Here is a 26,785-nt window from a genome sequence, read left to right as displayed (position 1 = left end):
AGTAATAATTTAGTTATCTCACCTTTAATTGGTTCACTGCCGATGACTTATTGTTTTATTTTAAAAGATTGCAATCCATTTAAAAGTAGCATAAGAGCCTACTGTGGTTAAGGCAATAAAACGTAAAAGGATTTCTCTGACAAAGAATAATAACGCGAAAGGCACCGAAATGTTCCTTTGCAACCACAGGACAACGGGATAACGTTCCCACGAGGGTCCTTATGAAACTTTTATTTTTCCCAAGTCGATATAATCTTTTTGATTTAGTTTTATCGGCGAGACTGTATCGTCTATGCCGGCGATGCAGTATGGGGTAAAAAAAATACAAAAAAAAAGAGTTAGTCGATTTTTCTTACACAGCTGTTTTACGAAACTCAGAGCACACGTCGTTGCTCGGGGGTCGGGAAATGCACACTGGTAAGGTTTTTTTCTATCTTTCTCATCCAACATTCCTCCAAGTGCACAATATTGTATATTGTAGTGTCCCACGGGTTTCCACATACTCGCGTTTGAGCAATAAACATTTCGTATGTGCTTTGAATTTCAATATAGTCCCTTTTTTTTCTACGACACGCATTATTCCGTCGTAATTACAAAGGGTAACTTAAGTGCACTTGAGCGTTTTTAATAGACTAACGGAGTTTATTGGTCACAATGTTTCCTACCATTGAAATGCATAAGAACGACCGTCACGGTATCACTAAATCTATTATGTCCATTATAGTTTCTGCTAACCCTATGTCAATTGCGCCGAGTAATTTCAATTTGATTTTACACTATTAAAGTCAAACGTGATACCACTCCTTGATAATATATAAAAATACAAATAAGGTAAACTATATTTTGCAATTTTAAAATTACAATAACTTAAAAACGACGAAGGTACAACATTTTTGGTATATGAAATAAAAACTAGCATACGAATTACATTCGTTTCTATGATAACGAAATATTTTTTACAAAACGTGTATCGACTGCAGCTGAATAGGTACGCCACAGCACATTACAATCAATATCCCATTGTTATAGCTATTGCTATTATAACAACGAAAAATGTGTTCCGTACGAGTTTTGGTAACAGACAACTAGCAATGAAGTGGTGGAACGGTAACACAAAGCTATCAACTCCATTTCATCGTCGAGAATTCTCTCAATTAGTGGCAAGGTGGGCTAATCTTGTGAGGTAGGCAGAATTTTGAGAGGAATTTTGTGGTATTGTAGACGTATCGTTATCTCGTCCAGAACAGATGAAAATTCCATAAAAAGGGTTTGACGGGTGACGCTCCCGTTGAGGGTTGCAGTTCGAAACTTTGTCGACAGCCTAAATAGAAAACGTTACCAACTTGTGTCACACTGATTGTATTTTTTTGTATTTAGTATTATCATTTTAAATTTACTAAATCTGTGTGTAAATAAAAGTAAAGTATGATCCCAAATGCCTGTTACCGGTTAGGCTTTTTAAACCTTTTAAATTATTCTAAAAAAAAATTATTTTCTATTGATGTTTTTTTCATTTATCGTTGATCACAAGATAATTTGTCTAATGTTACAGTACGTTCAACTACGTTTCATACGAAAAATCAATCAAAATATTTACGTATACCAATGATTAATAAAATAAATTATTATCATACGATTTAATTTTCATATTCATGATAATAACTTGTTTATCTTAACTGATCAAAAATAAATTACTGAAATAGATTTTGTTTCTCATCAAAAAGGATTACAAAGTATGATGATTTTTCATACTTATGCTCGTAGTATAACTTGTTTCAATATCATATCATAATACACCAAATACATCAAACATGCTTTATCCCGTTCACTGTCTATATAGTATAACTTTTGTATTCAATCTTAATGGATTTTGGTTAATTCAAAATTATTTTAAATTATTAATGGCTTATATACGCAATTGCATAATGTAATAAAGTAAGAAACTTTAAGAACCTGATATATTTTGTTGTTTATATAGAAATATAATTTAAACCAACAGATACTTCGCGATTTTAGAATAATTTTAATTTGTAATTCATGAGTTTGTGCTGGTGCATAAGTTTTTGAAATTACTTATAGTATATAGGTATTTAGATTACAGTTACAAGTATTTCAATATTTTGGACATCACAAGGAAGTTGTTTCTAAACTTTTTAGTGTACGTGAAGCTGTAGTTTTGAGTCAAAAACGTACCGACTTGAAGTGTAAACTATATTACTATAAAGCGTGAAGAATGTCACGTGCATTACTTAATGAATTTAAAAATACATTTCATCTAATTTTGAATAATTTTCTCGTTTGTTTATTAAAATTAACAATTTAATTCATGCGAATTATGATGATATTTTTTTCTACTATTTTTGTTTTGAGCAAAATTACTTTTTATCTATATACTGTTTGTATACACACCGCTATATTTTTTTAGAGTTATATGTATAAATGTTTGATAATTATCACATTAAAGTTGCTTTTTAAATGTATTATTTTATTGTTATAATTATTTTGTTAGATTAATTTATATAACAACCATGAAGATTAATCAATACTAATTACAATTACAATTTAATATATGTATATATATTGGTATTGATATAAACAGTTTTGATAACTTTAACTAATATAAAAAACGTGTTACTCATTAAGTAACAATGTCACAAATAACAACTAACTAAATTTACTTTTATTTACTTTTTTCTGCATAGTAATCTTCTTAGAAATTTGTTTTCGTTTTAATATAAATTGTTACTATATATACCACGATGTTATTTTTTATTTTTATTTTTATTTGTATTTAAATTTATATTGTGTTGTTAAGTATAAAATATAAAATTAAGAAACCTTTTGAACTCTTGTCTCTCCGAAAAACAAGGTCAGGCTATTAGAGACAAATTTTTTTCACATACAATTATTTTTGTATTACATTTAATTTGTAACTATTTTTTTATTATTCTATACTGTAACTATCTATCGGTCTATCTATTTAAATTGATTTATAACGAAAAAACAAAATATAAGTTTAAAATTCTAATTGTTAAATCATAATTTTACATTATTATCATCATAATATTTTTTTTAGTTTTGAAGTTTTATAAATTATTTAGTCAAAAAAAAAAAAATAAAGCTTTGGTAGTAGTTTACTGTAAGTATATATAAATACAAATTTAAGTTACACGATCAACACAAAAATAAAATCTATAAAACATTTATTTCAAATGTAACATAAAACGTATTATAGAATTTACCTTTATTATACGTAATCCTTTAATTCTGCACTTCGTCATGAATAATTAATATATTAATGGGTTATTCGTAACCACAGTACAGTTAAAAATATCGTGAAACTCATAAAAACACGGTTTAATGCGATCATAAAGTATGCAACACGTATGTAAATATAATTTAAACATGGTCATCACGATATATGATAGAATTCTTAACTGTTTTAACGATTATATATTGAAATATTGTGATAATTTTACAGTAATATTTTTGATTTTTTTTTTACAAAAGTATAGTTAAAATAATGTAATTCAGTACATTTTAGTTGTTATACTACTGTTACATCGATTTTATTTACTCGGAATTCGAGTATAGTAATAATAGTAATAATAATAATGAAAAAATCGTATAATCAAATGAACAAAAGCTATTGACGGAGTGAAATTCAGATAATAAATTTAATATCAACCAAAAAAAAAAAAAAAAAAGGAATTCGTTTTGACTTTATGAAAACAAACAATAATATTGAAGTTCCTTTACAAAACAATGAGGACCGAATTAATAATATTAGACCGCTAACTTTTTGACTGTGAACATATCGGGCGCGGTACCTGCTCGCGATCTCTTGTAGGAATTTCATTGTGATCGTCGTGTATTATGTATAGTAAATGTTTTTGTTGGTCCAATAATCTATTTATCTATAGAATAAAACACAAAATACTCGTTAAAGGTTTTATCTCACAAAATAACAATAGAGGAATGACTGGACACCGACATCTTGCAACTGTGACGTATATTTACGTTCGAGTTCTGAACCAAAACGCTGCTGTTGTACTAGTCGTCGTTTAAGCTTTCAAAATAAAATGTTATTGTTATAATAATGATATTTGTAAAATAAAAGTTTTTTTTCTTTTAAATCAATATTCGTGTATTTTTGCAGGTAACAAAGGAGGTCTTATCTTAACCAAGTTAGTCATACCTCAATGGGCGGACTTGAGAAGTTCAGTGACGCTGTACTGTCAATTCAACACGGGCGGCGACAGTCTGTATTCTGTAAAATGGTACAAGGACGATCACGAATTCTTCCGGTACACGCCCGGGTTGAGTCCACAGACGCTCGTGTTCGGCGTGGACGGCGTAAACGTGGACGTGAGTATAAAGTTGGCCGAGTCGTTTTTGGTCGATTTTTGTTATTATTATTATTTTTTTTTCATTTCTTTTCGTGTGGTAAATTATTTTATCGCACGTCATGTCGTCCTTCGCATAGGGAGGTGGCTTAAAAATTACGGCTGAAACTTTCTCAGGCAACTGGGTCGGGAGAGTTTTTGCACCGCGGAGAGTTTGTCACTGCCGCCGTAAGGAACGCGGTTGGGTTAGGTTAGGTGCGCGCAATAGATGGGGACTGTGCTAGTGGCGGAGACGGTTAAACGACGAGATGAAACAACGAACGTTGTGTAATCCTCTCGCAAATATTATGTACATATACATTTTCGTGAAAATTTGTGGTGAAAGTTTTCGACTCATTGACCTATATAGAAACCGCGAAAACATTATCACATAGACCGTTGCATTTGTGTTACGTATTTTATATCGGCTCGGCAGCCGTTTTTTCACGGAACGCCCGAATAAAAACCTAACGAAATAAACGACACTAGTCTACCGTGTATTCTCCCCCTCCCCCACATAAACCATAAAATATTATACAGACGCCACTGTACCACTGTAGAACATCGTCATTTATTTCGTATTCATATGCGCACGGGCCTTCAGACCCCCTAGCTAGCAGAGCAATTTACCGTGCCTACCGTCATCGTCGTCGCCAACACCGTTATTTTACAACGCCATAACAATACATAATACCGCATTTTTGAGTTTATGTTTGATATATTATTTGATTTTCAATGTGAACACTTGAATACTTAATACGGTGTTCTTGCGGTGTGATTTTAAACGATCAAACAAACATAATATACGAAAATCTAAAAAATTAATATTAACCTATTTACCTATCTATTAAATTGTTAAATTGTCAACAGTTAAATGTAATGAATATGCTATAAACTAATATTAACACATTCATTTTAAAAAATATTTATTATTTAAATTCCATATAACAAAATAAGACAGATTTTATTATACGATTACATAGAATGGTAATGTTTAATTACAATATTTCAAGAACAGAAATAGTATATTACATATTTTAATTAATCAAGAATATATTCACTTTTATTTAATTGTATTCAAAATTATTATCATGGTTTTTTTTTTTTTTTGCTATATCTATGCTCACATTTTGTAGTTTAACAGTTTGGTACTTAATTTATTCAACTACTGACCTAATATACATTGTATTAACATTTATCGAGTATAAATATTTCAGTTTTAATTAATTTTTTTATTATTCACCAGGAGAGTAAGTCTTCCGCCACTGAAGTGACGCTGTTTCCGTTGACTAGGACGAGCAATGGCAATTACAAGTGTGAAGTATCTACAGATGCTCCGAATTTTCCAACAGTCGTTGAAGACGCCAATATGACAGTCATCGGTAAGAAATAATATTAATTATTCACACGCCGTATTGATTTATATCAATTTTCAAAAAAAAGCAATACTCCGATAAATATTGGATATCTTATTTAATGTATTATCCTATAAATTATAATATTAAAAATAATAGTAGGTATAACAATTTTTTTTTACATACATAATTGATATTCAAAGGTAATACGAACTAAATATTGAATGCTGAAATTCATATTTCCCTCGAGTAAACTTCAAAAGTTGTTCGTGATATGAATTCATTGAATTTAATGCATACAAATTTTGAATAAAAAACTTACATTTTACGTCACAAATATCCCAAAATAAATCAATGTGCATTGTACATGTATGTATATTCCTATATAATAAGTTATGTATAAAGAAATTAAAACAGACAATTATACTAATAAATTAAAGAAAAAATAACTAATTTTATATTTTTCAGACAATTAGTGTTTTTAAAAAAATTGTATTTTGTTTTTTTTGAGCTTTTACTACCAATTCTACTTTAATATGATCAGAATATTTTTGGAGTATAAATGTTTCAACGTTTATCTTCTTTGTATTTTGTTGCTATATTATGGCCGACAATAGTGTGCTAAGCTATTTATGTGATTTTACTGATACCTATAGTAAGTTATCGTTACAGGAACCTTTAGGGAATCACTTTGTGCAATCCGGTTCTTCCATTCAATGCCTTATTTTATTTACACCACATTTTCTCCATCAACTGTGCCTATATCTGTGATTATATGTCAAAGTGTATTACGCATTAGCTATCAAACATTATATACATCCACTAGATTTTTTCAATCTCAATGGCTATGTTGATTAACAACAATAATTTTGCGATTCTCACTTCAAGTAAGTTTATTCTGCAACAATGTTAAAATGTACTTGTTAAAGCAAATAATTAAAATAATAAGGACGATATTTGTACAGTGAAAATATTCACTAATCGAATTTCAACTCTAACATTGATTTTTTCACCTTTACAATATAATATGATACAATACCGATAATACATATTATTCTATGTACAATATATTATAATGCATTTAATATTTAATTATAATTTAAATCAAAATAAATAATTTATGTGAAAATTCTCGTACAATACATTAGTTTGATTTTTGATATAATTTTACTGTAAATATAAATATCAAAACCCGTAAACATTATTTTCAGAATATAAACGAAAACATAATAATACCAACATTGAATTATTGTACACCCTCTGGAAATGCAATATTGAAACAAAAATCAAATTGTTAATTAATTACAATAAAGTATCACAGAACAATTTATTTTTATCATATATTTTCTTTCCACTTAAATAAATATCACTAATTGAACGAGTCGTTATTATTTGAATTATTTCGTAATTTATTTCATATAGCATATCCCGAGGATGGTCCGAGGATAGAAGGACTCCGTCAGATCTACTCAATAGGTGAATTCTTAGAAGCCAACTGTACAGCCAAAATGACATTTCCCATGGCACATGTCACTTGGTTCATCAACAACTTAGAGGTCAGTACAAATAAAAAGTAATAATAATAATTATACTCAACGTAAAAAACCGTCGGACACCGATGAACCGATTAATGTCTTGGATAATTTATTTTTTTCGCGGAGTAGAAATAAAAACGTATAAAATCGTAGTGTACGTGTACGCTTTGGTGATTACTTTTCTCCGGTTGTGCGTCCGAAAGTTTTCCCGTTATAAGCTCAATAAAACGCATTGGGAAGTGCCCTGCGAGTTTTAATAACAGTTTAAAACTCGTTTGGACACAGACACATACACACACGTAGCCCCCCCCCCCCAACCAAACATGTTTTGCTGACCGTTCATCGTTTATAATAGAAAAAGTTCATCGATCAAGCGCTTTTAAAACGAGCGCACAACTTTTTCACCAGCCCTCTTCGTGACGGTGTCGGCGGTGTGGCTCCGACAACAACTACGAAAGTGCAAACGGACTCGTGCGAACGGGCGTGAGATCTGTCGCTTGGACGGTTACTCGTGCGCTAAAACCGTATATTATACATAGGTCGTACACACACTTGTATGTCACGCGCATAGCATCAGATCGTATATATCTTTAATACGCAGTAAAAGGCGGCCCGAACAAATTGGCCACTTGGGGACCGGTAAACTGGTTGAAAAATGTCCGGTGGATATTAACGGGACGCTGCGGAAATGACCAAATCCGAACATTTTGTTCGAATATACATTTGTGTTTTACTATCTCTTTTTTTCTACATTTTTTTTAAAATCTCGTGTCCTGTGCTAAAACGGATATAAGCTATGTGTGCGCGTGTAATACTTATAAGACCACGTTACACATTTCCGTTCCACCGGAACACCGCCGACGCCACGGGCCAGAAACACCGTCACTGTACTGTTGCTGCCTCCGCCGATCGTTGTCACAAGAATTATGTGTTATTTTTTTCTTAAAAAATAATAATAATAAAGTTTTAGCTCGTTATTTTTACAAATTTCCCCCGAGAACGTCTTTTATAGTTGTTTGTATAGTAAATTAATATAAATGAAAAAGAAAACTGTACAAAAAACAAACGCCACCTCACGACACGCGACTATGAATAGACGAACTTTCTTTTAAATTGTAATGTGAAAATGAAAAAAATTTCTCTCTGGGTTGAATACAAAACAATTGACATTTTTACCTAAAAGTAAAAAGTAAATAATTGGTTTTTATTTTTTTCAATATCTTCTCCGAATTATTTCAAAGGATTTCAAAATATAATACAAATATATACATTTATATTTATTGTAAATAATCGAGTAAAGCTTATCAACAAACAAAAAAAAATCAACTAAAATTTCCATTTATAGTTATTCAAATAAAAAACGAATTTAATATATGTTTTAAAGTTTGTAATGCACGCAATGTTTCACATTGTTAGCATATAATATGGTTATGATTATCGAAAATAATATATCACTGTTTTTCGTTTTATATTTAATAACAATATTATAGTTCAAAAGATGTACTATGGCTTAATGTTATTAAAATATGAATTTACAGCGAATTTGATTTATTTAAAATTCAAATTTATAATTTAAAATGGTCGGTATAATAATGTCGAAAATTGAGTATAATAAAAAAATACAGTATCATTAAACATATTTTTTATAGTGTTTTTGAAGTAAATAGAGGACAAAATGTAAATTTTCTTATAAAAAAGCAATGCATTTTAGTATGAGGTGAAAAATGAATACATCTTTAAGTCAAAAAATACATTTATTTTGCTATGTATTTTTTGTAATATAGTCGTTATATACCTATCATAAATAAAATATCGGAAGTAATAAACATGAAATTATCATAGGTAAAGTTTGATCAAATCGTGAAACTATAGTGATTAAGTTACAAAACAGTTATCTAACAATTTACTTTGCTTTTGAAAATTAAACTGTCCTAGATATGATGGGTTCGGGGTTTTCTAACACCACGTCGCTTAAATTTCAAATGTCGTTTACGATTTGTGTGAATATTAAGATATTAAGTTTGGTAAATCATTTCTCGAAACTCGAAAGTCTGTTCATACTAAATGTACTATAGTTTTCAAAATGTTCGTATCAACTTGAGACCAATTCTCTCGAGACGGTATAAATACCTTTACGACGTTTGAGCGACTTATGGTACATTCGGTCGTTTACGGAGCTTTTTTTTTATTTATTTTTTTACTATAGAGCGCTTAATCACACGGTCGTATACCGATCTCAAACTCTATACCAGGCGCAATACTATAATGGTCGTCTTGCAATAATTGCACTCGAAATCCATTTTAATCAGCATTTCATGGCTGAAACTGCTCTCTTCTCTATCCTACGTTTCAGTTTAAATGGTAAGTCTATTGATTGTGTTTAACTTTAATTTATATGAATCTGTCTTCGTGCGTAGCCGTATCATCGAGTCGATAGGATTCACAGGTATCACAGGGAACTCTAAAAAAAAAACCTAATACTAGATTCCATTAAAGTAAATTATTATTTAATTAAATGTAACTGATTTCTTAAGCAATCTACTCATAAATTCTAATGTATATTATAACGATGATCTTAAAACAATATCCAACAAGAAAAATGTAGAAACAAAATGTTAAATCTAGATTACATAATAAACAATATATATCAAACATTTGAATATTACATCATACAAAAATTGTATTTATAACTTTTATTTGATTAGAGATTTTTCTGTTTTTAAATACATTTTAGTAATTAAAGTACCTATATAATGATCCGACGTACAAATAATACTCGATAAACGTAAATGAAAATAATTGTGAGCTGGAATTTCGAATTGCAATACATTTTATCTTGAAACACTTCTTATTTGGGGTAACATTTTTCATCAGAATGAAAAAGAAGAATATATTATGAATGGTTTAGTTCTCTCCGGAAATGTGTCAAACAAACGAATTAATTGAAAATGGTTTGCATAACCGAAAAAGTGTTTTATTTCGTTTCCTCGTTTCCTCTCGCACGCCATAGGTTTCTAATATCGGCCGGTCGGATACGTTTTGAAGCTAAAAAGGTCTTATTTACAAAAGGAAACCTCTTTGCATATCAATTCGTTGAAAATAGACAAAGAAAAAAACACCCGCGAAGAAGAAAATCGCTTAACCCACGATTTATTTCAGAATTATTTAGTCCTTCTTTCCTTGTGGCTAAGAGCTAGAGTTGACTTGGTACCTAAACTTAGTGATTTATTGGAAACGAAGGATAGAGACACTTTCTACTCAAAAGAATATCTGACCAACGGCAGATAGAGAGATAACGAAAGCATTTTATTGGCCCTAATTCCGTGGTTTTATTTTGACCAGTTCAACATTGTCACCAATCTATATGTTAAATAATTACAAATGTAGTGAAATAATGAAATATATTGTGCTAGAATGATAGGATAATGTAAAATAAAAATGTATAGTAAATCATTTACATTCATATACATTAATAATTTAGGTCTAAGGCATATTTAAGTAAATTTCTGTTAAAAAAAAAAAAATCTTACACAATTTTAATATACCTACTATTGTTATTTTGTATGATGATGAATATTAAATTAATTTTTTTGTATGATATATTATTTTATTGTTTAGAAAATGTTTAATGTTTTCTATCGAATAATAGTAAACCAATATCAAGTTATTATTTATATTTTATAAGTCAGAAAAAAATTATAAAAAACACTTTGATATAAAAAAAATATTTTTACGCTATTGTAGTTTTACTAGTTTTTTTTTTTTTTTAATATGAAAACTAACATAATATTAAAAATCATAATTAGATTTTTCTGTTTCATGAAGTAATGTTATTATCAACAAAATTAGTTGATTTTTATCGTACATAATTATTGAATTACAGAGTAGTGACCGTAATCGTTTAAGGGATATGGTACTGTGATTTTGGTTACGTTTAGCTGTGTGCAATATAAATTATTTTGTATTATTAACAATATTTATTTATTGTTCTTCGTATTGACTACTATCGAATGATTGAGAACGTTATACCTTTTTTAAAATTAACAAAGAACTTACCGCTGACTCAAAAAAAAACCCCAAAATAATGCAATTGAGGACAGATTTACGTGCAATGTTGTCATACAATGTATTTGGCTATTAAATGATTCAGTAATATAAACATAAAATAAATAGTCTTGAAAAAAGTCATAAATTAATAATTATAATAATCTTATACAAATATATGGGTACCTGTCATCTAATAAATAAAAAGATTTGGAACAGTATCCTTGATTATATCTAATAATTATTAAATTATTATGAACTTATAAAAATATGTACCTAATATAATATATTATTTATGAAAAAATGTAAAATATGTAATATAAATGTATAAAATGTAAATGATGTAATGTATATGTATAAAAATATAATAAATAAGTAATAACAAATGAATTACGTTAGACAATTTATTATGTAGTATCTAAATTACTAGTACATCCGGTTAATCTGATAAAAGTCCGATAAATATCAACACATTATCGTGTTCAAATTATCGGTCAACCACAATTATTAAATTTGGAAACGTTAGAAAAAAAAAAAATCGAGCGTTTTCAATCGTGTTACCAAAAATTTATTTTGCAATCGTATTTTACGCGTATCGAAACAATTTAACATTAACTAGGTATTAACTTCCGTTCTTTTTTATTTATTTTTTTTTTTTTTAAAAAAAAAGGTGCACACGGGTGTGAATATAAAAATGAAGCTTGACGACTTTCGGATCCATCACACGCGTTTAATGAAAAACTGAAAATGTATCACACCGGTATAAAAAATTACCATAAGAAATAACTGTTGGGAAATAAATGGATTTCGAGCGACGTATGCGTATCATTCGTCATACTCATCGAATTACCCACGGAAAACCTTTCAGCCCGGAGGAACGTTAAATTTTCCGTATGCACACATGCACACACACATACACACACACACACACACACACACCAATATCTCTATGTATGTAGAAAGTGCGTTCATGCATGCGTGTGTGTTTGTGTGCATGTGCCTACGAAAACGTATTTTTAGTTTCATTTTAAAGCCACCATATCGTCGTGTTATTTTAACGCGGCGAGAAAAACACTATACGTACGCGTAATGTACATCTAAATCAACACGCTTTAAGCGTGCCTGGGAATTTATTTTCAAAGCGGTCGTGTCCCATAAGAAGTTGGCCTTTCTGTCTCCGGTACAGACGCGCTTCAACCCTCTGAAATTAATTATATTGGTCGCCAAGTGCAGTCGCGATGGAACCGCCGACTAACACCCTTGGGTCCTATATCCAATCAATATAATTTATATAAAATATATATATATATGTATGCACTTGATTTGAACCCAAACGTTGTGGTTGAGTAGACAAGGGACATGACCCACGGCGCCTTATAATATTGTTGAAGCAGAAAATACTTCAAGACTGAAAACTGTCAATAAAAAAATATTCTTATCACATTGTGCACTATAGTCTCTCCGATATTAAAATTGCCGTAGCCGAATTTTAACGAACTACAGTTTAATGGTCTTTAGTTGATACTAACAAATACTTATTCTCATATAATATTTTTATCATGGTAATCGAACAATATGATTTTTTTTTTTAAATTTAATGCTTAACCGTTTATATCATTTTGCATTCACTATAAGTATAGCAAATAAACTTACACATAATATGAACACATTCGCTTTATTTACAAGAGATTTTTGTTAAAATAGACTTAGGTATTACTATATGTAATAATTACCTGTACAGTAATAGCACATCATAATATTTATTATGTATGTATATTTTATTGTTTAATTTTTAAAAGTACAACATTAATACTCGTTTAATGTAGAATGTCTTTGCCCTCGAGGTGGTGGTACACTTTGACAAAAATTAAACCAATTACTGGACGTGATATTATGGTTCACCATAATTCGTTAAGAACATTTGTGACGATAAAACATCATATTCACATTAACGAATACCATAATAAACCTGGTGTGACGAATGAATAAATAAATCCTATTCATGGGTACCCTACAATGTTCTGGCAGTAAAAATTTCGTTCGGCGATGGCTTATAATCTGATGAAATTAACATGTTTACCTTTTGGAATATTCCCTGAAAAATGTCTCGGTTTCTGTGCTACAATCTTTATAACACAGTCACAATTTTTAAGTATAGTTTATTATGCGTCATGTAGAAGATAGTTTTTTGCGCATTTATTTTTATTTATATTATTTACCTTTTTATCCTAAACGCTACATGTTTGAGTCCTTTCGGATTCCAAGTACCATGTGTACCTGCTTCCATACTTCAATTCATGAGTTTCATATTACCTATTCTCAGTATTTATTCTATAATTCTTAATGCTTTAATAATCATCGGTGAATGCTTTAACTTTTTTCTAGTTTATTAAATTTAAGGCCTCCCCGGTACCTCTGTGGGTGTCTTTGGAGTCCAATAATATATTTTATTAGAAACTAAAATTATATGAACATAAGAATTTTATTCAAATGCAAAATTTGATTAAAAAAAAGTGTAAATGGGTCAAATGATTAAAGATATAAAATTATTATTTTAGCGGTTAATAATTATACCAGAAAATACTACTGAATAAACCCGTAGTGCCGTAGAAGTGTTTCAATGGAATATTATACATTATTCGTATTAATGTTAAAATATGTATAACCTCTCAGAATAGTTCTTGTTTACTATACACCCGGTTATCGAGTACACAATAATTACTATTTATTTTAGAATGTATAAATATATTATACTGTTGGCATGGTCTCAGTCGTATACGTAATTTATCTAAAACAATGATGATTAAGTGCAAACTGATTATTGAGTAAAATTGTTATATCGTCAGCTGTATATTTGATATATTTTGTATAAAATTAAATTAATTTAGCTGCAAGAACACTATATAACATAAACATTTTTTTATTCATAATATACAATCTGAAACATTAACAAAAATTACAATTTTTTTTTTTGCAATATTAAGTGAAATCCTACCTTCATTTATTTTTTTATCTGTTTATTGATCGCTGAGTGTTCTATTAAAATACAATTGACCATGCCTAACTGTTTGAAAATGTTTCTAAATATCCAAATTACAAATTTTGTCATATTTAGCATTTCAATTCAATAGTCGTATTAATATTAAAATAATATAATATATTTATATTCCGAATATAATTTAATTTAAACATTAATATATTTGATATATTATAAATAACCAGTAACTTATGAACTAACTGAAAACAGTGATAATAGTATATTATTACTATTATTTAACAAATTGTACTTAGTAATAAGATTATTGTGATATGTTATAGTTATATTATATTTACAGGCACAGCATTTCCCTAAATTTCTAATTACCGACCTTAAATCGTTATTTAAAATTGATTTTTAATCGATTTACTTACAGTTGCTCATTCCAAATATGTACAAAATTCAATTACATTTATTATGTATTTTTTTTTAACGAAGTTTAGAAATATAAAAAAATATTTACTTATATTTTTATTTGATAGCTTAAAAAATACTTTTCATGGTTAGTATTCTAATCTCACTACTCAATGGATTAAATTCCATTAAATAAAAACATGAAAAACTACGCGTATTGAACAAACAAAGACAATAAGTATATATATATATATATATATATATATAATATATATGTATTCAAATTAATACATAGTCTATAGCCTGATGGTCCTTATGGTAGTATTATTATCAGAAAAAAATATTATCGTGGAAAATATAATAAATGCATGTATTATAATATATATATTATATACGTTTAAGTTTATTTATATACACACAAAGGATCTTGAATTTTTATGAGCAGAATGAAATCGCAGCAAACGCAATTGCGTTTCTTTGGAATAATAATAATATAACCCAATAAAACTTTATACGGCTACCGAGGTCTCTCTTTTGCTCCACGCGAATTTATGGTCGATACAATAACATTAACTCGATTATATGTATAAAAAAAATGAAGATTTAGAAGCACCATATGGAAAAAAATCCCATTATGACTGAACGAAATGCAACCGTAAGTTATAGTGTGTGTGTGCGTGTATGTGCTCGCAAATATCTAACAATTGTAGTTATTATTATGGGAAACAATACGTGTCGGGAAAAATGTGATCAGAAAAATTGCTAGAAACATCTTTACCGCAGTCTTTGAGATAAAAACGTTTTGGGTGGTAAGGTTGTATAATAAATAAGTGTAGACATTTAAAATAATAGAAACATTTGGTAACATTTTAATTTTTTCGACTAATTTGAAATTTGTTTTTGTAAATTACATTTATTAAAATATCAAAATATCAAATTAAAAAATAAACAGTAATATTAAAATAGTGTTTACTTTTACATAAATAAAATCACGATATTAATGAACATTTAAATATAATATATGACTGTTATAAACTTCAGCTATGTATTATATAAATAAATAATAACATAATATAAATTAATGAAATAATAGTAAAACATTAAACGGACTCCTTAAAGGCATAAACTCAGTGTTACGTATTTTTTTTTTGTCATAAATGATATTTGCAAAAAAACTAGAAAATCCTGTTATATACATTTTCTTCACTGATGATTGCGATGTCTACTGTAATGGCTCACAAATTAAAACTTCTATCCAATTTCACCAACCTATTACTCAATGTTCTTTCCAGCTGTTCGTTAGAATTAGGCTTCTTCCAAAACACGATGAATTTTGTAAAAAAAGAAGGTGGGCAAGTGGATACATTCGGCGTCAAATTGGTCACTTTAATGGATGTGTTCAATTTAAATTCAATTATATATTATTATAAACGAAAAACAATTCTGAGTGGAGACGTCAGCCTATTTTAAGATATGTTTTTCGATAAGCTATTAAATTTCATTTTACTATTAGTAAGTAGATCGATTCATTTTTTCTCGAAAATATTATATTAATTATATTATTTATCTAATAATTATTATATAAAATATAATAATATAACAATAGGAAATATGGACATTAAAAATAAAAAAATTAAATTAGAATTAATTAGGTATTAACATTAACAGTAAGAATAATTCGAAAGTAAATGCAGATATTTGGTATATATTGGGGTTAATGACAATTTATTCAGAAATACGTTGTTATCTGTATCTAATACAAGATAAAAATCTTCTCTGAACAAGTTCGAGTGATTCCACTAAACCTTTTTTCGACAGATTATATAGTATTGAACAATATTCTAGTACCTATTGGTTTGGCTATTGAAATCGAGACATACAGTGTTTCGAGACAGAACTCATCTTTGAAATCTTTTGTATTTCTAAATAAAACCACCAAGGTTTCTTAGGGTTTTTGAGCGTACCTACTTGCTTAATATGAGAACATCAGGTTATTCTGAAATATTATCACAAGTTATCTAACATTGCTTACCATTTTCCTTTTAGGTTTTCAAAAAGAAACGTACACTTAATTTATTTATTTTTATATTGTTAAAACGACATTTTGATAAATTTTTATGTGTTTATCTTAGGTTTATTTCATGCACCAAATGCTAAATTTACTATGATCCTCTTGTAATTTAACAACAGCAAACATTAAAATAAAACTTTAGATAATCAGCAAATAGTTGATTATTGTAGAAATTAAAGCAAGAACTTATATCCATGACGAATAAATATGCCAAACAATACCGGAGTGAGGAGGAAAAGAGTTAGATAAAAATACATTTATTTTTACTTGATGAAATCTGTTTGCTGGATAATAACTAAACCATAATAATAGGGGATCTGAAACTCCATATAAACTTAGTATGGCTATGAGAATACAGTAATGATATTTGATAATTATAAATTATAATATATATTAATTATACGCTAATATAAACATTTTTTGAAAGTTTCAAGTATTTACAATAATTCGTTTATAAGTTACAGCAAAATAAAAAAATCGATTTTATCAAAAATGGTTATGTGTAAAAATTCCCGTTTTACCGTTAATTTTTCAGAGTTTTTCCTCACGTTTTTGAAAAAATTTTTACTTTTGCTCTCTAAAGTATCAACTAGATTCAATTTCCTTTTCAAAGAGGGGCTGAAACTAAATCAAAGCACTATTACTATTCTAAAACGTGATGACAGACAAAAAAAAAAAAACACATATCATTGTAAAATCAATACATTCATCGGAGTTCATAATCTAAAAATGTGAACATAAATATTTGGTATAAATTACAAGTATCTACGGTTATCCGTTTTAAATTACAACAAAGATCGTTTGAAAAGATAAATAATATAGTTATTATTATATTATATAGATTAACATACAATAGATTAGGTTATGTTATATAAATTTGAACTTATCATAATCTACAAATCACTTATCCTTTCGTAAGTTGACCAGAGGGTCATAACTAAGCAAAAAAAAACTACTTAAAAGTCATAATCCTATTAAAAAGCTTTTAGGTAAAAAAAAACAAAAAAAAAACCGTAAAAGTATTGTTTGCGATACAAGAGAACTACCACTTATACAAAGACGTTAAAAGTGCATGCTTATAATTAGGTATATCGTATATAACTAAAATAAAAATATCTGATGGATCATATTACAAAGAATTTACAGAACAATTCACTTCTCGTCAGCCTAATAAAGAATTTATATATAAAAAAAAACTAATGTTTGTAGATTTACCATGACAGAAATAAAAACAATACACAATTTATTTTTTCTCATTTGTTCTAATCTTTAAAATAATTTATTACCCCAATTACTAATAAAACTTTAAATATACTACTGATAACTGAAATTTACGATACTATTTTTGGAGATAATGGTTTTAACGACATTTTTAAAATATTTAAATTGATAATATTTTAAGTTGTTTAGTTTTTTTAATGTTAAAATATAAGATCCCCTATATAAGTACCTATATAGTTTTTATTGAAATAATTATTATTTAGATTTAAATAAAAATCTAAAAAATATAGAAAACATTTTTTATGGACATTTAAAGTTTAAATTATGGTAATTTTAGTTATTTTGTTATAATTCAAAAATATTATTCGTAGAAACTTGAATCAGTTGATACCATAATTATGTTGTTATTTTTAAACTTTATTCAATAAAATTCCCAAAATAATTTGATAAAATTTAATATATTTTTTGTTCTTAACACAAACCTCTTTTCACACTTTTGTATACTAAGACCATGATTAAAATAAATGAATTCAATTTACCGTATTCCTAAAAGTAAATTAAATGGCTAAATATTAATATAAATGCATAATGAAATATTTTTATTAATATACTCCAAATAAAACGTCTCCACTTACTTTTGTTTCACGTATTTAAACTATTAATTATAATATACATGATGATGATAGTAACCGGATAAATAACAAAGACAAGATGTACTTAACATTTTCTATATGGCTGAACGAGTTACCGGATATAAAATATATATATATGTGTGTATTTTTAGCAATTATATTTTATTCTCAATATCATTATTATATTAATCGTTTCAAAATTATATCGACTAAATAGTTGGAAATTTATAATTTTTATCTATAAATTTTAATGTATAAAATTTATATTTTTAAAATGATACAAACAATGAGTAAGTATCTATCGTATCATTAAAAATAATACAAAGATTTGCAGTTTATTAAGAGGACATAATAATACATAATTTATAAGCCTAACATTTATTAACTATGATAAATCATAACAATAATAGATTTACGAGTATACCTACCTATATTAACAGACTATTGTTTCGGTTTGATATAGTTACCTATCGACACACCAAATATAATACCATCGTTATTTGATCGCAACCACAGCTTAAAAGTTGGATATTTCCGAAACATGACGTTTTATCGTTTGCCCTACATGTTATATTTGATTTAGTCTGAATAAATTATATTAATGTTTGTATAGCATTGACTATCGTTTTATAATCTGATGTAGCTTGTAGATGTGTTTTATACTGAAGTTGGAGTTTATACGTGACTTTAATGTAGCAGAATCACTCACATCAAAATGTCATTTTATTTGTATCATACCATAAATACACACGGCTTAGGGGTCATTCAAATTATATATGTTACGGAGCCATAATTTAGTGTAATCGCTTGCAGTAACATCGAATTCAGACAACAAAACATAAAGCCATAGAAGAAAAATGCTTCTATCGTGACATTGTGAATGAGTATCTAAGTTTTATATTTAGACTGGAAAATCGAAATTCTCAGCAATTCAAATAATTAATCTTAATAATAATGTACACAACTATATTATTATTTATTTTAGTGCTTTAAATTTATTTTTGATAAATAATAATAAACGAAGAAGTCAACATTCACGATATTTTATAATTTGAGTACCTATAATTGAATATTTATCAGAATACTTTTAAAATAATATGGGCAGTTTGAAGAAACAAAAAATAAATAAATATTTTAATAGAAAAAGTTCATAATATTTGCACTTTTACTTTCAAAAGCTTACAGTTTGTTTTTATTTTCATATATTTGTGTTACTTTTTTGTATTAAAAAGCATTTTTACGGAGTTTTTATTTCTATAAGTTTAATATTGAGATATAAAGTATTATATTATGAAAAATATTATTAATAAATTGTCTATAATCCAATTTATGATGATAAAAGGTTTTTTCCTTTGTGGTTAAACTCGAGTCACAAGTAGTTATATAATTTTTCTTTGCATTCGTATTGCATCATGTTTGCTGTCAATTTATAATGATTGAATTAATAAACAGAAAATAAAACGGTAAGAAAGAATATCTGAGAAAGTTTTGTTTAAACAATAATTAAAAGAAGTGTTTTTTTTTTATTAAAATTTCATAAACAGTGTATAAGATAATAATAACCTTTTTTTTTCGTTTAACATATTTTTACAAACCGAGGGCGTTTTAAAAAGAATAAATTACCTTAATGTATAGCTACTAAACAGCCTACTCTTTTGTATTTAATATTCGATAGTGTGCTTGAGTAATATATTTTTAATAAGCTCACACAATATTATTATCTTATTTTATAATCAGCTAATTGAAAACAGTATGCAGTATCATGTCCATAATTTACGTAGTGTTAATTATATTCACGCATTAAATTTATGAGTGTTTGTATATTAATTTTGTATTCATATTGCTAGAATTTACATGAATACTAATACAAATTTTAAAGAATAGACGAAAAATGACGTTCGATATGTTTATGTTATACAATGGATAGTGATCACGGTATTTTATGAGTAGAAAAATATTCGTCAATTGACAAAATTAATTAATTAGTATTTATATTTTATGACTGCGTATATGCATGTATCAGATCTCAATATCTCATAATTGTTGTCGTTACAATAAAAATTGTTATTACGTACAAATATTTTATGTAGGCGTGTGTGTGTGTGTGTGTTTGTGTCATCATACGTTTTTATAATACAAAATTGTCTTTCCATACGTTTATCGATTTATTCGTTAAAACATATCATTTTATACAGTTCATAAGTTCCTCGGGAATATTTAAGTTTATCTTTAAATGTTTGTCATGGAAGACCATGAATTGATTACAGTTAAATTTAAAATTCATAATAAGTTAGCAAGGTGGTTCTCTAAACATGCTCACCTCACATTCTTACGTTTAACAAAGAATTTATTCAAATTCTACTTTTTTGGAATTGTTAATAATATTTTAAAACCATATTTTCAAATAAAAAACTAGTTGTTCTATCATAATCATTTTTCTAAAATTTCTAGCGTATTAAAATAAAAAAATTCAAATAAGTAGTTATTGAGTTATTTTATTTAATAAATTGAGGATAATATTATGTCCCCTCTTAATATACAGTACAATATGTGGGTTCTCAGGTTTAATTTTTAAATGAAAATGGTGAGCATGTTTGGTGAATCTCCCTGTATAGTCAGTACTTTAACATCGCAATTATTCCATAGCAGATTAAAAAAAAAAAAAATGTTTAACTAAAATGTACGTAATATTTGTATCAATTTCATATTGGTAAATAATTTTTGTATACACATCTCAAATGGCACGCATGCATGAAAATTTTCATTAGAGTTCTTGACTATGAAAACGTAATTCTAACACTGTATTACTGCCTAATTTCATTATCTCGTTATTTTGGGATACATAACAGCGTCCCGGACTTAACCACTCAACAGCTGACAGCTGTGTGAATGCTAAATTTTATTAACGGATGTGGTATCAAGCTTTTCTACATAGGATTTCCATGCACCTCTTTGACGGTTGTTTTAATTACCACATGCCACCAGTAGAAAAAAAATGATACGAGAGCAAATCACAAACGATTCACTTTATACGCGTAGTAAAATTGCATATACGTACTTGAAACGGCGAATAGAAGAAAATCAAGCTAATTTTACATTTTATATTTTTAATAATCTCGCTGAATAAAATAAAATTTATAAAAACGTATAGAGCATTCTGAAAATATTTTTAAAAAAATATGCATACTAAACAACGTAAACGTTAAATAACTAAATATAGAACGAAACTAATATATTTATATTTACCTATATCTTTAATATTTTGTTTTAAGCAATACAGTAGGTGTATTTACTCGATTAAATTATTATTTGTAACATATAAATATTATGTTTGAGCGATTTTGAAATAAAATTATTATTAATTACAAAAATATTTTAATGATATAAATATAATTTTAAATGATACGAGTTATAGAATATACAAGTATTTTTTTATTAAATTTTAATCCATTATAAAATGTTTGAATTGTGACTATATTCTATTTTTAGTTACCTTTGTATTATTTAATATAATACAATTAAATTTAGTGATGTTACACAAAAAATAAAAATACTTGTATTTTAATATTCAATGATAATATTTAAAAATGAAACATATATAAATCAAGGGATTAAATACTTAAAACTAAATAAAAATTAAATAACATAAACATAATTATAACAAATACAGGCAATCATTAAAATTCATTATTTCATAATACATTAAACTTAAAGGTTCAAAAAAAAAAAAATCTGTTTCAACAACTAACTCACTGAATTATGTAATAATAATACATTTGAAGGGTTTGCTATGGATCGACATATTACGTATAACTAATATAGCATAAAAAATCTATAACGGCAATATTATAAGTCTCGGATACGGAATGGATTATAAATTATAATTTGATAGTATATTATAATTTCATTAACGTTTTAATATATACTTTAAAAATAACCATTGATTAGCGTAATATACGACTACTCAAAACATACACACGCAATTGTTGGTGTATTATTTTCCACCGATAATATTTAGGCGAATTTTCGCATAAATCTAACGGGAGTTTATCTTGCTAGTTTGAACATAAAATACATTTGAAAAAAAAAAACATGGCAGCAGCACGTAAATTAGATGAACAATTTTTATACAGTTAAACTCGCCTGTTTATTTAAATCGTTGTTTAAAAACTTGTCTATACCTTGAAAAAATCATATTTATTTTAATTTTAATTATTGTTCTCAGATTAACAGTAAACATACTTATAAACTTTATAATAAGTATTATGGTTCTGATCATATTTCATAATACACATTAGTTGGTCCAGTATCGTTCAAAAAATAATGTATTATTAATCAAATGTGAGGTCTTAAAACATATTTGTAGTGAGTACCTAACCTAATAAGTTTAAAACTTTAAACGAACATTTATGTAGAGTGTAGACTGAAATATTATTATGTCCGCAATAATTATATGTTTTATGTGATTTAATTATAAAGCTTATTTTTTGATTGTTTAAAAAGGTTAGGTTAGGTTAGGTTATACAATACACAAAATTACGCGATAAAAATCACGATTTATGCAATTACCAATAATAGGTACCACACACTTAAATTTAAGAATTTTTTTAGGTTTGTTGAATTAATTTAAAATATTGATTATATAAAATATTATAATAATGCATTTATAACAATTTGTTTATGTAATACCAAAATTCATTTTTGTTAAATAAATGTGTACCTTATTTATTTTTGATTAATTTAATTTAAGTTTTATTATTAATAGAATTCATATAACCCCTATTAAATACATCAAACAATGATTGAGTATAACATTTTAATTAGACGTATTTAAGTTTTTAACTTATAAAAATATAAAAATAAGAGAAAAATATATATAGACATAAACATTTAATATACTGTTATAAAATAAGAAAGTAAGTATACATTAGAAATATTATTTCACAATAGTATCAGATTTTTTATGTAGTAAACACTTTGTTCATATAAATATTATAATATAAAACGAGTATGCTATTTTTATCAAAATAGTTTAGCTTTTATAAACATTACAGATGATAAATTGTAACATTTCTACTATATTTGTATGCATTAGTTTAGTCAATAGTATTTGAATAATTTCATTATATCATTGTTTATATTTATTGAAAATATAATATATTTCATTATTATAGCCAAGTTATAATTGTTAATTGACAGATATATGAATCATAAAAAATATTTTTATATATTAAATGTTTTCTAGTGATATTCAATATGCATTCAACTTTATTTTGGAGGAAGATTTTCTCATGAAATTGAAATGGTCATATAATTTAATTTATAAAAACTATAAAATTAAAAAAAAAAAAATGACAATAATAAATTGCAAGACATAGTGGGCCTTGAAAAAAGTATAATATTATTTATAAATGAAGTGAGAGAAGTTTGTGACAGTACCGGTAGAGTGGTGTGTCAAACAAATAAAGACACGAAAAATGATGCCCATTTGAAAAAATTATAAATTCAAAAGAACAATCCCGACTTATAAACTCAAATGGAAAATGACATTATAATATCTCAACTTGTATACGACAATTTGTAATCCTAATGAAAAGTAAAAAATACCATTTCTTGTATTAAAATTAAAAGCGTTAACTTGGGACAATAATTTTTATAAATTACCTTATAAAAATAGTTTAATCGTTGTAATTTAATATAAAATAATATTAATGTTGAATTATACACAAATTATATTAATTATAAAATAAAATGTTTATTTTAATTTTGATTTTTATAATCAATACCTTAAGTTTATTGAAGTATTAAAATTAATTTTGTGTTTGTATTAAAAAACGCACGGAGGCGCAAGGTTTAGGAAAAAGTGATACACAATAGAATATAGCAATAACTACTACCTTATTTTTTTTTTTTATTTTTGAGTAATTTAAACAAATGATATTCTAGCTATGTTAAAATAGTTATTTTCAATTCATGGTTTATTAAAAAACAATTACATTATATTTTAAAAATAACTACTTATCGAATTTATAATTTCTGGTATTATCATTCGAATAATGAATAATACTTTCAATTCCATTGGCAATTTTTATAATATATAAAACCAAAGTGTTATATTAATAATAAGATATAAAGCAAATAGCATAACTGCCATAGCTACATTATATTTTAACATCAAACTAGATATAAATGAAAAGTGTCAAATGCAAGTTAAGTATTTTCTTTTATTTATTTATTTTTTCATGTTTCTTAACCAATTATTCTTATATAAATAGCTTTATAGAATATATATATATCATACTTTAAGAGAGAATCGATAATACGCATACACCATTCGTGTATTTCACTATAAATGTAACGGAAAATGACCTGGTGTATGTTTATGATAAACTACGTGATTTCCGTGACATGTGTAACCTTATCAAAATGGTCGTGGTGGTGACACGATCCATCGCTTTTATCATTTATTTTCCGATAACGAATAGTAATATACCTACTCAACTTAGATTTATGGACACAAAATAACAGACTAATAAACTAAACGGAATGTATATAGTACCACAGTTATTTATGGATGTTTAACAAATACAACAAATAACAATTCTGTTACAGATTTTCTTATTATTTCTTTGAATACATTTTTATCAGTTAATTGGATGCATTCAACCAACATCATATCAATACAATATATAATATATATAATGTGAAATTATATCTTAGAATTGATTATAACATAAATAATAATATTATACTATATTATTAATACATAAATAAAAACAGTTATTTTATTAAAATATTGCCATATCTATATTATATTTATAGTTTAACATAAAATATTTAAAGTTTTATCGAGGTTTAACCCAAGAAATATTTTGTTTCTAGCAACTTTTAATAAAAAGAAAAATTCAACACAGAGTTTTAGTATAACTGTACTAACAAAATGCATTGGTGCATTTGACTGCACTCTTATTAAAATCTGAAAAGTTGAGTATAAACAAAAGAACGCAGTTATTCACCATTAATGCATTATAAAGGTTTAATGAAATGAAGTTTACTTTCATGGAAATAATTGGACTTTTTAATTATATAAATATTTAAACTATTATGAATATACCACTTATACAGTAATATTTGTAAATCTCTATAGTATTATGTTATATATATATATATATTGAATGATATGCCACAGCTTAAAAATCAACAAATAACACTTAGAAACCATTAGAAGAGTAATAAAAATTACGTAACGATGGTTATAACATGTCAATAGCCCTTATTTGATAATTGTGGATTTCTTGTTCATTATAAATTATTTTGCAAATGATTAAAAACAAGTATTTAACTTTCTTGATTTTCGAAGGAATAAGCAAACACTTTAAGGTTACTTTATTTTCTGTCTATTATTTTAAACTATTTAATATTAATCTTAATACATGCAATTAAGAACCGTAATCACATTATATAAGTATTTGATTTTTTAGTGTATGACAGAAGTTAGTAATTTTTGTTTATGCCAATGATAAAATGTATGTGAAGTTTATACAAAGTTTTAAACCTGTATATTTGTATTGAGTTATTAAATTTTTTGTTGTAAATTATTGTTTAGGATTTGGTAAAAAAAAAATAAATGTTTTTATTTAATGTTATCTATCATATTATGTATATTACTTTAAATAAAATAATTAATATTTACTTAAGATTACATTCAAAGATATTTAGGATAAATTATTTATACATAAAATACTTAGATACTTTTTTTCGTAGTGTAAGCATTCGTGTTTTTAGAACTTATTATGGTATTCCAGAAATCTTCAAAGAATATTAAATCAGACTTGATTCAATCAGAATAATAGATTACTATATAAAGTATTAAAACTATCTGACTAATCTGAATTTCTCATTTAACATTCTGTGAGTATGATTATAGTAATATATACAGGTAACCTACCTTCTTTTGATTACAAATTGATAGGTACATCAATATTAATTTGAATTTTTTTTTATTTTATGTACATAATATAAAATATATAATTCACACGGTAGTTATGATATGAAATTTAAAAAATACCTTGCTATTTTCTTAATTTAATAATATTGAGACAAGCAGAAGAAAAGAACTGTTATTTGATTTGATCGATAATAATATTAAGC

General features: G+C 26.5%; 1 protein-coding gene across 1 annotated transcript in view; it reads left to right on the top strand.

Annotated features, from left to right (window-relative positions):
* LOC113553664 overlaps window positions 1–26,785 on the top strand; it is a 140,393-nt gene that overhangs the window by 98,526 nt on the left and 15,082 nt on the right. Inside the window, exons 2-4 of the mRNA XM_026957124.2 lie at window positions 4,160–4,368; window positions 5,632–5,767; window positions 7,163–7,296. Of these exons, the coding sequence (XP_026812925.1) occupies window positions 4,160–4,368; window positions 5,632–5,767; window positions 7,163–7,296 (479 nt within the window). The remainder of the gene's footprint in view (window positions 1–4,159; window positions 4,369–5,631; window positions 5,768–7,162; window positions 7,297–26,785) is intronic.

Source organism: Rhopalosiphum maidis, chromosome 1, assembly GCF_003676215.2.
Source record: "Rhopalosiphum maidis isolate BTI-1 chromosome 1, ASM367621v3, whole genome shotgun sequence".
Classification (NCBI taxonomy): Eukaryota; Metazoa; Arthropoda; class Insecta; order Hemiptera; family Aphididae; genus Rhopalosiphum; species Rhopalosiphum maidis.
The sequence above is the reverse complement of the archived record's forward strand: the minus strand, read 5'-3'. Positions and strand labels throughout refer to the sequence as shown.